The 18,041-nt window shown below is 36.5% G+C and overlaps 2 protein-coding genes across 2 annotated transcripts in view; both read right to left on the minus strand.

The window, feature by feature from the left end:
* LOC307169629 (uncharacterized protein) overlaps positions 1–16,837 on the minus strand; it is a gene marked incomplete at both ends in the record, with an annotated part of 51,520 nt that extends 34,683 nt beyond the window's left edge. The window contains 4 exons of the mRNA XM_079890358.1: positions 13,202–13,364; positions 13,419–13,504; positions 13,614–13,949; positions 16,795–16,837. Coding sequence (XP_079746484.1) covers positions 13,202–13,364; positions 13,419–13,504; positions 13,614–13,949; positions 16,795–16,837 — 628 coding nt within the window. The remainder of the gene's footprint in view (positions 1–13,201; positions 13,365–13,418; positions 13,505–13,613; positions 13,950–16,794) is intronic.
* Positions 1,895–12,012, minus strand: LOC307169707 (uncharacterized protein). Its single transcript, XM_079890478.1, has 8 exons — positions 11,989–12,012; positions 7,537–7,592; positions 7,391–7,431; positions 6,957–7,245; positions 5,908–6,204; positions 5,337–5,630; positions 3,103–3,222; positions 1,895–2,594 (listed from the first exon to the last, which is right to left on the minus strand). The coding sequence occupies exons 2-8, from the start codon at positions 7,577–7,579 to the stop codon at positions 2,461–2,463; spliced, it is 1,218 nt and encodes a 405-aa protein (XP_079746604.1). The 5' UTR covers positions 7,580–7,592; positions 11,989–12,012; the 3' UTR covers positions 1,895–2,460.
* Positions 16,838–18,041: the final 1,204 nt, after the last annotated feature.

Genomic DNA, 18,041 nt, shown 5'->3' on the forward strand with positions numbered 1-18,041 from the left:
CAATCGGACTCAATTGTTCACCACACTGGCTGCCCTTCAAAGGGAGTAGGGATGCTCACGAGCACGTCCCAGCAGGGTTTGTCACTTATTGGGGGTCCTCTGGAAACATTTCCGTTGTGGTCTGTGTTATTTGCAGTGCGTTTCTGTATTTGGTTGTGTTGTGAGAATTTGGAGCACACATGTTTTTGCATGTGTTTTCTTCAGTTGCAGCGCGTTGAGCTCTCTCAGCCACCGTAGATATCGCATAAAAAATGATGAATGGAAATGGCAAAATGCGCATAAATTCTAAAAATAAACATAAAAAACGTATGCGCTCAAATGGGTCGGATAAATTTTTTATCCGATTGAAACTTATTTCATTTGCAAAGATGTTAGCCAATCACAGCAGTGGGCGTTTACACTCACGTCTCACACAGACACACCCCTTCAGACAGAGCATTCAAATCAGAGGCTAAAGTCAGGTTAGAAAATGGAAATTACAGGCACTACATGAGGACTTTGAGGCCACAGCACACTTACACTTTAGTTCTTAGATCTATTGCTAACATTTCAGAGGAAGTGCATGCAATGAAAAAGGTTGTTATACAAAATTGAATGGCTCTTGATATACTGTTACTCTTCCAGTGTGGAACATGCAAAGTGATTGCAAGCAACTGAGTTTTGTTCATATATTCCAGACAACACTGGAAGAGCAGGTGCATAATTTTGTTAAATCTCTGCACGAACAGGTAGCTAGTATCATGGTCTTCTGAGTGGGACACATGGTTTGGATATTGGGGTCACTTTGGATTCATTTGAATGCTCCTTTAGTAGTTACAGTTTCAGGAGTGTTTCTCATCTTACACTTGTACATTGCCATAAGAGTGTTGATTTGTTTTGTGAGACCAACGTTATCCAACGTTAGACACCCCTCTTCAAACGACGCTGGTCTGTATGCGGTATGACAGAAAATACCTGTTCTTTTAAAGACCATGTAAGGGAAGGGTACGATAATGATCATGAAAATTTGCTTGCATTTAATCAATCTATGTAATCACATGTTTTCATATATGATTTGAGGGCAGAATGAAGGATCTAGTGCAACTCTACTGTAGAGTTTATAGTTCTTGTCTCACTGTTTGTACATTGACAGTGCAGTGCATCTTACCTGAAGGTAGGGGGCAGAACAGCTTGCAAGAAGAGTTGTTTAGTTTTCTGTGTGACAGATCATGCAAGAGTTGTCTACTTGCATATAAAATGATATGACATATCATATGGCATCATATGACATATCATTATTATTTTAGTTCAAGTGGCTTAAGAAACCTTTGAACAGTAAAAATCATTGAACTTTCTATCTAGAGCTTTCATTAAAGACTGCATGTTGTAAATGTGTTTTTTTTTAAATGTCTGCTATTTTTCATAACAAATGCTATAGATAAAAAAGAAGAAAAAAAGAAAAAAGTTAACATTAACATTAATGAGGAGCCATTAATGGTCCTTATTGTAACAAATGCTATATAATTAAACAACTACAATAATTATGTTACTTTTTCACAAGGCCAAGTGCAAGTTAGAAAGAACTTTAAAGTCTGGACCTTCTTGAATTATTGACTAAACGTTTGGTTTTCCCCATGTGCTGCTAATAATGACAGATATTAGGTAAAACCTAAGGTTACTGCCGTTATGTTATGAACCAACTTTGCATGTATGGGTGATACCACAAAAGACAATTCTGCAAAAATAAACAAACAAATGAACAAAAACAAATAAACCGCAGAATTGAGCATGCCCTGGGACCCGTTAAACTGTTACCATTTCAACCATTACACCCCCTCCCCCACAGTGAACAATGCCTTAGCCTATTTAATGCATAGATTAAGGTATATTTCCCAAAAACATGGTCACACTGTGTGGTACTTGCTCCATATTTACTGATTAAAAAGAATTGAGAGTTTCTCACTGGGGAGATGAGAGAACATCATGGCAAAAGAAGAACGACTTCCTGACTTTGACTTCCTGATCCAGTATATGTATGTCTGAACAAGCTGAAAAAATATTGGATGCAGTGGCAGCTGGAGAAATATATCTTAGGTGGGGCTGTGCCATATTCAGTCAGTTTCAATAGTCTGGTAGCCGTGGGAGCCTGGGCACGTATTCATAAAAAAATCTTAATGCAAAGAGTAGCTCCTACTAGTGACTTTGCTATTGCTATTTAGCTTTGCTATTGACCTCAGAAAAAAAAAACAAAAAAAAAATCTGATGAAGCTGATGGCAGACAGGTGTGGTGATAGTTGAGTGTGAGTGTGTAGTGTAGTGTTTTGAGGTGACTGGACTGGTGAATGGAGATCGTGACAACAGGAGGGTGCCATTATATTTGAAATATAGCACAAAACATCTGTTTAGTTAATTGTTTAGATACTGCAGTAAAACTTTGTTTTATACATCCTATGAAATGGCATGGGAGAAAAGTCTCTGTAACTATTTAAAGCACATATTATTTAAACGGACAGATTCCGGTGTATTTATGGAGGATGAATTGGTGGAGGATGAACCGGCAATCAAAGCATCATTTTCATCAGGGTTCCTCTTAGGTGGGTCACCCTTGGCTGCCACTGTTGCATTAAAAAAAAAAAAAAAAAAAAAAAAAAATCAATTATTTGCATGGATGCATAAACTGCATTTTTGTCATCACCATCTAGCACTTTAAAAAAAAAAAAAAAAAAAAAAAAAAACCAATGGTACACCGAGAAAAAATGGGAACAATTTTTACGTTTAGGGGTACAACACATTGTCACTGGGGCAGTACCCTTAAAATTACATATTTTACCACAAAAGGTTCAAACCTTAAAGTACATATTTGTACTCTAAGGTACTAATATGCACCTTTTAGGAGTACAAATATTCCTTTAGGAGTATAAACACCTTTAGGAGTAAAAACATTTTTTGACCTTTTTTCTGTGTGTATCTTTTATGATGTTGAAATGTAATGATGCTAAAATCTTAAAACTAAAATCACAAAAATAAAAAGTAAGACCCCTCCAAAAAATAGGAAATAAAATCGGTGCATGCAAAATATATTTCTGTAGAGAAGACTTGTATATCAGCTGTAGTAATACTTGCCCTCTTGTCTTGCTTGATTACGCTTGCAGAAACAGAATCTGACAATTGCTCCGATGAGAACAACAGCAACAGAAGCAACAGCAGCACCAACATACTCCCATTTGTGATCATTGCTCGGAACTGGAATGAACAAAAAGAAAACAGTAATTAGAGTAAATGAATCCTGCCAAACTGACTTCAATCGAGATACAAAAGCAACATCAAATATTAAATACAAGAAGAGTAAATATAACAGCATTTATAGGAGCCAAGAATACACCATCTGCAGCTTTAGCAGCCTAATAAACATGACAGTGAATACAAAGGGCTTGTAAAGGGCACAAAGAGCCTGTCCCAATACTCACACAGTGTTCAAGTGGGGGTGAAGACAGCAAGTGTCTTTAGATTTTTGTTTACTCAGTGGGACACACCAATGCATGATTGTGATGCTTCACTTGCAAACATTTTACAAACAAAAATGTGTAACACTTTACGTTTTACAACCAAATTATATGTAACATCTAATTAATTTAACTTGCACTGGAAAGCTTTTCTAGACTTGTCATGAACTTGAGGAACATGATGAATGACAGTATACGCTTAGCCTTAAAGTATATGCTCTGGAAGCGGTGAGATAGTGTGGATTTAGTGTGCGTTAAAGGGGACATATCATGCTAAACCCACTTTTTTAGCCCTTAAATGCATTTTGTTGTATATTTGGAGTGTTTAGAAGTACAGAAAAGTTGAAATTATTCTCTTCAGGTGTTTCGTTGATATCTTTATATTCTGTTTTGGCCTTATTTTTCAACCTGTTCCGATTTTTCTGTTATCTATGACGTTTTGTGAACTAATACGTCACAGTATTTGCAGCGGAACTGCCAAATAAGGACATTGACTTCCAGCCCAACACTTCGAGCAATCCGCCATTTTTATTTCTCGCTGCAATTTTGTAGTCCAAGGTAAAAGATGCAGAAGTTACGAAAGGGTAAGTTAAAATGTTCGGTTGTTGGATGTAGTAACCCACATGCTTCATTACACCGTCTAATGTAGATGAACCGCCGCGCTTGTGACAGGGCCATGGACAGGGTGCATGTTTAACTGAAAGAACGAGCAGAGAGAGAGAGACCCGGTCGCGCGCACGCACTCTCTCTCTCTTCGGAGCCAGGCAAAAGTGTAAACAAGACTTCACCGTCTCCAAACTAGACGCTGTCTTGCTCTCTCTCCCTCGCACATATTAATCAAAATAAATCGACACGGAGGTAAAAGGTCGGAAGACCAAAGTTTCATGTGTAAATACAGTAACACACCATTGCGATACATCCATATGAAGATGTTGTTCTGCAGGTTCGTCGTCTTCATTTTCATCTCGCTCCGGCTCCGACTCTGGCTCGAACATGTAAGGCTGGCTGAACAAGTCTTCCGTTGTTGACATTTAGTTAATAACGTGTGAATAAAAAGTTTCTGTGCCGCTAGATAATCGTATCTCTGCTATCAAACTACAAAAATGGCCGAACGGGGTGGAGTTGAACCGAGTGTCACCTCTGCATCCTGGAGAGGGGGCGGGGTATGAAGTGTCTCAATTGTATTTAAAGAGACCGCACCAAAACGTGTTGCTCTCAGACACACATCAGAAAAGGGGTAGAAAAGGGGCCTGTGGAGCTATAATAATGAGGAATTCAGACCCAAGCATTGCAGTTCCACTTTATATAGACTACAAATGTATGATTTATATGTAAAAAGGAACGATTTAAAAGCATGATATGTCTCCTTTAAATGAACTTCGCTTTGGAACTGTTGAACTCTATTGGCCACTGGCTCTTTTGTTTAGAAGGTTGTTTTTTCTCCCATTCATAAATAATCTGAGTGCACTGTCTTTGTAGTCTATATCTAAAGTTTAATAGTTTAATTTCAAAAGGCTCATCCTCACTATCTAATGGCTTGAAAAAAAAAAGGAAGCATCATTGTTCTGTTCTCTAGGATAAACAGGTTCTATTTAGTTCCATCTAAAGTCTTGTGCCTAAATGCTTGAGAATCATGTAAATATAAATACTGATTACATAACAAGTGTTGTAACAAGTGTTTTAAAATGTGGAAAATAGTCATAAACGTTTAACTAATATACTGTACATGCTAACTTACACTGTTTAAGAGATGCCTATAGATCAAGAGAAAATAGCAGCTATTAATGATGTTCCTGAAAATTACTGACATAGATCAGGTTAGTAAATACACAATAATATCAACTGCAGGCAAACCTGGACAGAGTTGACTGATGTCCAGATGTGTGGTCTGGTTTCTGATGGGATTGTTCACCACACAACTGTATATGTCGCTGACCTTATAATCCACCTCCAGACATAAAGAGATGCTGTTGTTGAGATCAGACACACTGATGCTGGACAATACACTGATTCCTTTGTACCAGGAGAGAGTCACATGACTCACATTCAACACTGAACACACCAGTGAACATCTGGACACTGATGACCGTTCAGATGATGAAGAACATTGTGATGAGTCTCTGGTAATGACTGGAACCGGCAGATGAGCTGGCAAACATGAGAGGAGAAATAAAAGTTTAGTCTCAGGATCAAAAATTGAATAAACAAAATACAACTTGATTAGTTTTCAACATATCAAAATATTTCACCATATCAGTGTTCACCGATATCAAGATATGTTCAACAATCAGGTTGATGCTAGACTATTTGTCTATCTCTATATTTTCTATTCATTAGCTTTTATTTTGTTTCAGTCTATTTCTCCCTATTGTACCGGAACATTAAATTCAGACTAGAACTGAAATAATTCATTTGGTTTACTCACCATAAACAGTAACACTGAAACCCCAACATCTGGTAAGTATACTGTTGATCTGTAGTTTATAGTATCCATTGTGTGGTTTGCTGGTGTTTCTGATGGTGAGATCTCCAGTTTCCGGGTTGAGTGTGAGTCTTCCATTGAATCTCTCATCATAACAAAAAATCGTGCCTGTCTTAGTTGATCCAGCAATGGGAGTCGTTTTAAAAAACCACAATAACTGATCCATGTTCTGTGTGGCTAAATTACCGTGTAGAGTGACGTCATCTCCCTCCTTCACTGGTATCGCTGATTGTTTAATATCTGTCTCATAATCAAAATAGAAAAATGATATACAGTTTTTCAGACACAGTTTAAGTTGTCATACTGTAAAACTTTACAGTTAATTTCTAGTATTATACTGTATTTTCACAAAACAGTTTTCTGTTTTCAGTTTTATTCGTAATACCGTATACTGTAGAGGAATTGCATTATGGGATTTTTTTTTTTTTCTGTGCTCATTTTTAATTTCTAGGTCAAAGAAAAAACATTTTATTTTCTCTCCAAACACGTTTATTGTTTTATGTCTACTATTCATGGTTTATTGTGATAATTAAAAGACGCTTGAGTGAATTTGCGTGTATATTTAAGCTTTTGAGAGTGAATATTTTTCTTACACAAACGCATCATTTCGCTTCAGAAGGACTTTATTGACTGGCTAGCTCAAACATTTTGACATTGACAAGCATTTTTAAACCGCTGCAATGAGTCTGACACTGACCACGCTAGATTGTATTTTTTCAAGTGAGCCACACGGGCAATTTGTCTGGGCTGATGTAAACGTATTCTATACCCCATAAATAAATAAATTATGAACCTGTTAATGAGCATAGGACCCTTCCAACTCAGTCTCATTTCAAATATTCGGTGCAGCAGCTGATTATATTGACAGTAGATTCTGACTAAATTAACCTTCTAATAGCTGTTTAAATGATAAATATTGAAACAGTGCTTTAGATTCATACAGCTAAAAATATTTTTCCCCATGCCTATCATCAACTCATGTGCTGACGTACCTTCACATGTCTGACAGGTTTGCGCGATGTTGAGATGTTGAGTCTGTTGGCTGGTAGGATTGTTGATCACACAGCTGTATGTGTTTTTATCCTGTGGATATTCCACCTCCAGATGTAGAAAGATTCTGCTGCTGAGATCAGACACACTGACGTTGGAGTGTAAAATGTTTCCTTTGTACCAGGAGAGAGTCACGTGACTCACATTCAACACTGAACACACCACCCTACATTTGGTCACTGATGATGAAGGACATTCGTAATAATCTCTGGTAATTTTAGGAGTTGGGAGCTGCAAACCACAAGAAACCCATTAAGAACAAAACATTAATAGGCCTATAAAAACTAAAATAAAGAAAAACTGATCAAAGCCAAACCACTCTGACATTTTTACAGAAGCCAACTAAAGTAAATTTAGTTAAAAAGTTTATAGGTACATTAGTGTAGATATCTCCTGTCATTTCATCTGACTCTGCACCTGAAAGAGATGGGAACATTTTAGACATCTGCTAATAGTTTACAACAGTTTCAAATAGGCCATTTTACTAATGAATTAACCCAATAACGCACAATAAAAACTTACCACATAAAAGCCATAAAAAGATAAAAAGAATCGAGCGCTCCATGTTTGCTATATGCCTGCAAATAAGAAAAACAAAATCAAATCTCTTAAACGAATAAATGTGAAAATGAAAATTAACATGTTCTAAATGCGATTAAGCGCTTAAGCTTTCATTACAAATTATATTAGCCTGATTCATGTAGCCTTGTGATAACCTACCGTGTTTTCTCAAAAATGTAATTAAGGCTAATAGTTCGCTCAACACGTATTGTACAGCCGCGGTCAGAAAAAGAAATAGCTAATCGCATTAAAATGAAAGTGAAAAGTGTTTTGTAAGGAGTTTTAGTCTATGCCAGTGAGGATCTGCTGCAATCACAAATTTTTAACCTCAGTCACGAAGCTATAGCCTACCAAATGTCGAGTGTTACTTCATGTTTACCTTTTAAGTGCATTAGTAAAACGTTTAAAAAAAATAAAAAAGTAAAATCATGAGCAGTGTTATTATTTTTTAACGAAAAGTAAACCGGTCTGTTTATTGAAATTATAATATAGGCTAATACTAGTTTTTAATAATAATATTATAAATAATATTGTAATAATATTATTAGTTTTTAATAATAATATTAAAAACTAAAATAGGCAAACTAACACAGGGAATAGAAAATAGCTTATAGGATATAGATAAAAAACTAAAAAAACTTTATTAGGCTATAGCCTAACCAAAACACAATAATATTGCAAGAATGCTTAAAAGGAAACGGCTAGCTGTGCTTATGATATTTCATTTTATTTGAGACACTCCAATATTATTTAACATTTAATTATTTCAGTTCTCCTGAAATTTGCTTGAGAAACCTTTGAACAGTGAAAATCATTTGAACTTTCTATCTGCAGTCTCAGAAATGTCTGGCAATTCCTTCATTGCTGGGTGTAAAGTATGTAAGCTGGGATCACTCTTAATTTTTCTTTAATTTAATTACAGTTACTTATGATGTATTTGTATTGAATAACCTACTGTAAAGACTATAGAACGATTCTATATAAAACAATACCTCATTTAACATCAATGTCTAATATAAAGATGTAAGTTTTTAATGTAACTTTCTCCCTTTAAATAGCCTACTTACAAATCAGTTCCAGAGTTTCTGGTTAATAATTTATGCAATTTTATATTATTTATTTGAAAGAATCAGTTTCATGTCTATCCTTGTATTGTTCAAAGAAAGTAATAAGTAATGCAATACTTTTGTTAACCCTCATGTGGTATTCAAAACCCTATAACACCTGTGGTCTTCCCGGGTCAAAATGACCGGCCTATAAAAAATAGCTTATAAATCACTCATTATACCATATTTTCACCCAATCTTGGATTCAATCTTTTTGTCAACTTGTTCTCTTTCAATTAGGACTGGAATCTGATTAATCGTGGGCCTCATTTATCTGAGAGTAGGCATCTCATTTTATTTGTAAAAAAAGCATTATTTTTGATGTTTTGAAGTTTTATTACTCAAAAAATGAGATACTTACTCTCAGATAAATGAGGCCCATGATTAATCAGATGCAAATAGAAATATAAAACCAGTCCTAATTGAAAGAGAACAAGTTGACAAAAAGATTGAATCCAAGATTTGGTGAAAATATGGTATAATGAGTGATTTATAAGCTATTTTTTATAGGCCGGTCATTTTGACCCGGGAAGACCACAAGTGTAACAAGGTAACAAAACCTCCCCTAAAAAAGTACGAAAATTTTCAAAAAACATTTGAGAAGTAGTTATACCCTTTGGGAACAAAGTCACTAAGTTTCAGTCCAATGCGATAACATTAGTATTTTTGGGAAAAAGACAATCTTCTCCGGGTCAAAATGACCCGAAGACCACATGAGAGTAATTATACAGTCTAATTAGACTGTTAAAGATTCCGTTTGAATAAATACTAAAAGTTTCAAAGATATAAACAAAAGTTGTTTGGGATAGTAGAGACAGACTGCAATCAGCTTCAGTGAGAGAGAATTGGAGCAAAAACTTTGACAGGATCTCCACTGCAAAGTATTTTTCTTTATAATGGAAAGATCAGCACTGTTCATGATTATATTATGCTACGGACTGGAAGATTTCAACCTTGAATCACTCGTGGAAACATGTCCTCCCCAACGGGAAATGCATTTACAGATAAAAGCATCTTGGAAAGGTTCAGTGAAATCATTCTGGATCAAATTGCAGTCTATTAAATGTTCAGTGTTAAAGCACCTGAACACTAACTGCTGGTTACCTGAGCATTGTTAGTATATAGTTTTAGTAAAGTCCAGGAAAACCCCAAACTCCAAATTTACATTAGACAACACTTAGGGAAAAAATATTTATTTCAAATTTGATCAATGTAATTATTATTAGTTGAGCTGTAGGGGACACATCAACTAATAACAACTCTTGAGGACATAGTGCGATCTTCTCCATCAGGTATCTGTAAGAAAACAGACATGAAGCAAACAGAGAAAAGAAAATGGAATCTTCAAAAAGGAAATGGAATGAAATATTTAATGGAAATAATAAAAGAAACCTCTCTATCTTGATGAATACTATAACAACAGCAAAATATATTAAATATAGATATATACAGTAGATGAGCTGCATGCATAATTTTATTAAGGATGCTTTTAAAATTTGAGTTAAATTCCTGAATTTGAATTGAATGTGACTCAAAGTAGCAAAGAGTAAATAGAATTGAAATTCGAATGTAAAGATTTGGAATTAAAATGAACTGAAATTCGTATACAGTGGGTACGGAAAGTATTCATACCCCTGGTAAATATGATCAAAAATGGCTGTAAAAAATAAATCTTCCATTCAAAAAAACTTGATCTTTCATTCAAAAAATTGGCAAAAATCTAACCTTTTATTGAAGTAAAAGAATTCAAATTGGGGGGGGGGGGGGGGGGGGGGGTGGGGGGTGGATCACATTATGAAATAAATGTTTTTCTCCAAAACACGTTGGCCACAATTACCGTTTTATGAATAAAATATCTCTGAAGTATATTCCCATTAATATTTACCTTTATTAGCACACCAGGGTGACTAGGAACATGAAACTGTTCAGCTATGACTTCTTGTTTCACAGGATTTTAAATATGAGGAAACACAAAGGCCAAATTCCCTTAATCATCCATCACAATGAGTAAAACCAAATACAGTTCTGATTTGCAGCAAAAGATTGTTGAGCGTCACAAAATAGAAAGTGGCTGTAAGAAAATAGCTAAATAATTGAAAATACCCATTTTGACCATCAGGGCAATAATTAAGAAGTTATAATCAAGTAAAAATGTTACAAATCTGCCAGGAAGAGGACGTGTGTCTATATTGTCTTAATGCACGGTGAGGAGGAGAGTTTGAGTGGCCAAAGACTCTTCAAGGGTCACAGATGGAGAATTGCAGAGATTAGTTGAGTCTTGGGGTCAGAAAGCCTATAAAAAAAAAATCAAACAGCCCCTACATCCCCACGTGTTGTTTGGGAGGGTTTCAAGAAAAATCCTCCTCACTCATCCAAAAACAAACTCCAGCATATTCAGTTGTCAGACACGACTGGAACTTCAGACGGCACAGGGTTCTGTGGTCAGATGAGACTAAAAAAAGAGCTTTTTGGCAGCAAACACGCTAGATGGGTTTGGTGAACACAAGGATAAAAAGTACCCCATGTGTACAATTTAATATACCACTGGATCTTTAATGTTGTGGGCCTATTTTTCTGCTGGAGGTCCTGGACTTCTTATTCAGATACATGGCATCGTGGATTCTATCAAATATCAACGGATAAAAAAATCCAAACCGGGCGGCTTCTGCTAGAAATCTTATAATGGGCCGTGGTTGGATCTTCCATCAGGACAACGATCCAAAACGGGTAACTGAGCACAAAATGAAGCTTCTGCCATGACCGTCCCAGTTCCCTGACCTGATGAGTGGAGTGAACTGAAGAGAAGAAGCACAAACATGGATCTGGGAATCTGAAGGATCTGGAGAGATTCTGTATGAAGGAATGATCACTGATCTCTGGTCAGGTGTTCTCCAAACTCATCAGGCAACGTGTTTTGGAGAAAAACATTTATTTCATAATGTGATTTCCCCCCCAATTTGAATTCTTTTACTTAAATGAAAGGTTAGAATTTTGCCAATTTTTTGAACGAATTATCAAATTTTTTGAATGAAAGATTTATTTTTTACAGCCATTTTTGATCATATTTACCGGGGGTATGAATACTTTCCGTAATACTTTCTTAAAAAAAAAAAAAGTTCTAATTCCATTTCCTGTTGTTTGTGGCCAAACATAAAACAGAAACTAAGAAATACAGTGCCTTTATTGCAACGTTGTGTGGTTTCTCAAAAAAACGTGACAGATCTCCTGCTCGATCACATGTGTAAGCGAACAGACTCCTGCGGTAGTCAGATTTTTATTGTTACTGTACACAGAAGTGGTGTCTTACCATGTGAACACTTCGTGCACAAAATGTTATTTCTTCATAATGAATATCTGCCTCATCTGTCCGAACTGCATCTGTCTCTCCTGAACACAGTAGCTGGGTACCTGAGCATTGTTAGTATATAGTTTTAGTAAAGTCCAGAAAACCCAAAACTCCAAATTTACATTAGACAACACTTAGGGAAAAACATATTTATTTCAAAACTGATCAATGTAATTATTATTATTTGAGCTGTAGGGGACACATCAACTAATAACAAAAAATAATTTCTTTATTGTTCAAAGCAGTAAAACCTCAATTTAAAAGTTCTTGAATGTTGTTTTTCATATTAGATACTTGCCTTTGTGTCCAGCTTGTATGGCCTTGTTGTAACAGCATTTCAGACCTACAGCTACAGCTCCAGCTCCAGCCAGAATCACAGCTACAAACACTGATATTATGATGATATATGAATGATGTGTTTCTGTAAAAGACAGAAAACACTCATGGTTGTAATTGACTGTAGAAGAATTCAGAGAGATATATGAATTTCCAAAGCAACCATATGTGTTATCTGAGAGGTGAGACCTTATTCTTTATATGAGTGGTTCTCAAAGTTAGGGGTGCCCCCTCCATTAGCAGACGGCATGGTTATAAAAAGTTGCCATTAGATGAAGTTAAGTTGGTCAGCTTGGTTCTATGGTAATGGTCATGACCTCGGGTTAGATATTATCTTACCTTAATTAAGTGTGTTCTGATCTATGTGGACTAAATAATATATTCTAGAATGAGTAAGTAGAGTACGGCCATCTAGAATATTACTCAACTCCCTCAGTCTTATGACCAAGAGTCTCGGTGCGAGACTCAAAGTGTTAAAGGAATTCAGATGAACGGAACGGGTGTAATTTCAATCAAGAGTTAAATAGAATAATCGAATGCGTCGCTAAACTACCACAAATGACCAATAATCAGTTGGCATTCTAACCTAAATTCGAGTTTTTGATAAAATGTAGTCAGATAAAAGTTTAATCGGAATTAAATTAAAGACAGAACACGCAGGAAACCGTCACCCGCTTATCAGAAACTGTTGTTGGACCGATTGGGCAGGCCTTACACATCGTGATCCAAAGTAGACTGTAGAAACCATTGGCTCCAGTGGCCTCTACAATCTAATTAGGCTTATGATTCTTTTGGGAAATGCAGTCCATATCAGTGCATAAACTGTAATATCACATACCTTTACATGTGTGACAGAGTTGCTTGATATCCAGATGTGTGGTCTGGTTTCTGATGGGATTGTTGATCACACAGCTGTAAGTGTTGTTATCCTGATATTCCACCTCCAGAGGTAGAGAGAGACTGATGCTGAGATCAGACACACTGATGCTGGACAATACACTGATTCCTTTGAACCAGGAGAGAGTCACATCACTCACATTCAACACTGAACACACCAGTGAACAATTCTGGCTTGATGATGATGATGATGATGAAGGACATTCAGAAGAATCACTATTGATTATAGGAATCGGTAGATGAGCTAAGAAAAGAGACCCAAAAAAGAGAGAAAGGCAAAATTCTCAGTCTGTGAAGATTTTCAATCACTGACTGATGAGAGTAAAATGGCATGATTTACTCATTTAACTCACCATGAACACTAACAGTGAAACTCCTGTATGTGATCCCTCCTCTGACTCTGACCTGTACTTTATAAAGTCCAGAGTGTTCAGATCTGATGTTTCTGATGGTCAGAGATCCAGTTTGATTGTCCATCTGGAGTCTGTCTCTGAATCTCTCATCATTATCAAATATAGAGATGATAAGTTTGTGGATTTCAGCAATACAAGTGTCTGAATTGTTAACTTTAAACATCCACACTATCAGATCATCTCTCTGTAGTTCAGTAACATCAGAGTTTAGAGTGACAGAATCTCCCTCCATCACTGACACCGACTTCACTTCATCAGTCACAGCATCAAATACACCTTAAGACAGAGAAACAGTCATTCATAATTGCAATACAAATTTAGTGTGCACATTGAAGTATATGTGATGGGCTATATGTGCTACAGTCTACCATCTATGTCGACTTCAAAACTATTAAATGTTTCAATAAAAACGTGTATGATACCCAGTGTCAGTGGTGGAGCTTTTCGAGCTCCTTGACTAAAACGTCGACAGTTAATAACTATAGGACTCACAATATTGTATTCTAATATTGTATCCATTAGCGATTATATTATTTCAGGAGCTCAATAATATTATGTCACGATCGCTTGTGAACAAAAGGTGTGAGGACTCAAATGCTGGAGAAATCAAATATTTATTAACAAAAGACACTAAACACAAAACAAAACCCACGAGGGGGAAAAACAGATCTAAATAAATACCAAAACCATAACCGACTAACACTCAGGAGAATCACAGGGAACAGGAAACATTAGACAACGTACCGACACAGACTGCAAACAAGAGGGAACTTATAAAGGGAAACTAATCAGGAGGGAACAGGTGGAACAAATTAACCAATAATCAGATAACAAGATGGGAGGGGCTAGACAATAGACATGAGCACATGGCCCAAAATAACAAAACACCCATGTGCATAACAAGACAGGACAGGCATGTGACATAATAGCAATCATAAAAAAAGCCCTGTTTATTATAACCGCATAACTGCATTAGGCACATGACTATCCAGTCTCTCATAATTATAGCCAACTAAAAAATAATCCAGTTATAAAATAAAAATACATTATCCATGGAAAATAAATCTTCACAATAGGCTACATCAAAACCGTATAAAAATCTTCGACTACATTGACCCTGAATGCTTTGTAATTTATATAAAATCGTCTATCAGGTGCATAAATGTGTACTAAATTTAAATTTGGTGGCATCATGTGAAAAATGAGGGTGGCAATGTAAATTGTTACTAGCCTACTGCAGCATATCTTTAAGATGAAAGCGTGAAAAGGAAAAAAAGGTAGGCTAGTTGTAGGCTATATGAAAATAAACAGGGGCGCAACTACCCAGTGTTAGAGGGGTATACAGCAACAATTTTGGCACATGCTTATTTCACAGATAAAAGTAAAATTGTATTTTGATTCAATGGTTATTTAAAGTTTTTTCAGCCACCCTTTAGAGCACTTTAGAGCGCTAATGTCTGTTAACATGAATATTTGCAAGCCTCCATAAACACAGAGGTACCCAGAGCCCCCCCACCCCCCACCCCCCACCCCCCAAAATGATAAAAACAAACTACTCACCATTTGTTACGAGTATTAAACACAAAATGAATGAAAAAGTGTTGTGATCCATGTTCTTTTAAAATCTACATGGGGTGGTTTCTTCTTTAGGGCGACCACCAAAGTGTGAAGGGGTCTTTTTCAGTTACATTCGCATTCAACCACACACTCTTGGTTTGAGAATTGTGTGTGTGTGGGTGGGGGGTGGGGGCATTTACATAGTTTAGGGACTATGGTGATACAAAATAATTAATAATAATAATTTTGAAAATAATCAAGTTGATTTTAATGATTAATTCTGCCAAGACTTGAGAGAATCATTTTATAAAGTCAAAAATGTTATTATATATTATTACTATATCACACTATTAATGTTTTCTGTGTAAATAAAATTTAAATAAAGTGAGACTCAATTTCCTCTGTAATGCAAAAACAACAAAGACAGTATATTTTAAATAATTGTTTAATAACATCTTTTTATGAATGAAGGCCTGTTTCACTGATATTAATATAGCTACTGATGTCTCACTGAAAAATATTTTTCCCCAAAATTTTAAACATTTATTAAACATTTGAACAACTTTTAATTTAAGTGAACTTTAAACAATCCTCAATTAAACCCATAATAAATGTCAAATCAAATAGTCCGCACTGCATAAATTATAAATTACATATAGATTAATCCTTATTAAAGCTACAAATGTTCTTTAGTCAAGATCAGTGAGTAATTTGCTCTGTTCCTGTTGTTCTTTGGTTAACTTTACTGACAGAGAGAATAGGGCTTGGGTGCCGTGTTGCATTCTGGGACGTGGCGGCCATGTTGATGGCATGTTGATGGAATGTAAACATACAGCAAGTCGAACGAGGAGAAGCAGCAGAATTGGGAGAAAGAAAAGAAAGAAAAAAGATATTAAAATCCCAAAAATGTTATGGGACCAGTATGTGGGACCGGTATGTGGACAAAATCGGCACTATTAACAGTTTGGATCCATATGAAATTAACAAAGAAAGAGTGGAGCACCGACGACGACTTGCTGCCGCAGTTTTGCATAACAGACATCTTCGGCTACCTTGTTTGTGGTGTGAGCGCCTACACTTCAGAACAGTTCCGAAGCTACAAGTCATTGGAGTCTCATGTGCAGTTCACAAATGGAATTTAATACTCTCATAACATTAACGTTAGCCTTTCCATCAGACCTGTCAGTCTCTGTACTGTTGTCCTGTTGCCACCCCCTTGCCCTTCCAGCGAAACAGATGTTTTCAAAGCATTGATTTGCTTACTTAAAGGCAACCTTAGCGTGATGTTGGCCTTTTTAAGATAACAGCGTGGTTGTTGTGAGAGCACAATCTGTAGGTTAAACAAAGTCACGTTAGACCTAGCTTCACAACTTGCTTAGTTAATGCAGCAATAGAAAGCAACAGAAAGATGAATGTTGAAATTTTCATTTTCGGGATATTTTACAGGAAAATACTAAAACGGGAAGACAGCGGGAAAAGAGCTCAAATACGTGACGTGAGAAACCCGGAAAAAACGGGAGGGTTGACAGCTACTACACTTTTTTTGCAGATTTTTTCCACATACCGGTCCCTGGCTTCCCTATAACGTATCCCGGTAAATTCCACATCCTTTTTGGGATTTTAACATCTTTTTTCTTTCTCCCAACTCTGCTTCTCCTCGTTCGACTTGCTGTATGTTTACATTCGCGAGGCCATCAACATGGCCGCCACGCCAAGTAATGATGTCATGACGCCCAAGCCCTATTAGAGGCTGCTGTCACTTTAAGATCTGCCGCTGACAGGATCTCAGCATCTCATTCTCTCAATACTCTTTAGTTCCATTTAAGATTTTATTAAACTCATTTAAGACTGTTCTTGTGAGGATACTCGACAAAACGGGCATTTTGGCTTAAATGTGAGTGTTATTGTTCGTTCAAGCGCGAAAGAGAACTGGATTCTGGCGCGCTGTCTGTGCGTCAGGAGTGCTACCTGCTCATTAGAACTTTCAGTGAGCTATTTTTAAAGAGTGGACGCGACGTAGCACGCATCGGCAACATAGACAGTAAAAGAAATGGACACAGCGACCACATAGACTTCAACAGAGAAAAGTGAAGCAAATTAGAAGCACTCACTTCCTGATGGCTGAGTGTACTGCTCAGACTCAAACTGAGCTTGATGACGTAGATGTGACGTGAGCAGCCTGTCTGACAGTTGTAAGTCTAGTAGCTGTGCCAAGATAAATCTGAATCATTCCCTTACGAATCTTGCAGAGACGGAGAGTGTGAGTAGGAGCTGTCCATGAGCTAGGAGCAGGAGCAACTTTATGACTCTCTATGGGCTTCTCCCTTGACTTTATCGGACTTTATGCCTCCACATCCCCCCGATTGACTGCGAGCTTGTCCTCCTGTCTATAAGGTAATTTCCAGAGAGTCGCGTGGTTATGACGCAATCGTTAGCCTATTTTTACAAAAACTGCTTCTACGGGGCCATAACGTAAGATACAAGGTAATGGAACCTTTTATACATTGTCGTGTTTCTTTATAAATAAATAATGGACAAATGGAGTCTTTAAACGCCTCAGATGTACACTGTAAAAAAAAATTACATCCCCAAGTCAAAAATTTCTAGTGACTGATAACATCTAAATTTTTCAATTAGTCTGACGTATTATTTCTCATTGAGCCAATGTTAACAGACTATTGCAACAAGAATTGCACTTGGGCCAATTTAAAAATTTAGATGTGACCAGTCACTAGAAAATTTTGACTTGGAGAGGTTAGAAATTTTTTACAGTGTAAAGTTATTCGCTGTCAAAGTGACGCCAAAATGAAC

The sequence above is a fragment of the Squalius cephalus genome, assembly GCF_949319135.1.
Source record: "Squalius cephalus genome assembly, chromosome: 13".
In the NCBI taxonomy this organism is placed as follows: Eukaryota; Metazoa; Chordata; class Actinopteri; order Cypriniformes; family Leuciscidae; genus Squalius; species Squalius cephalus.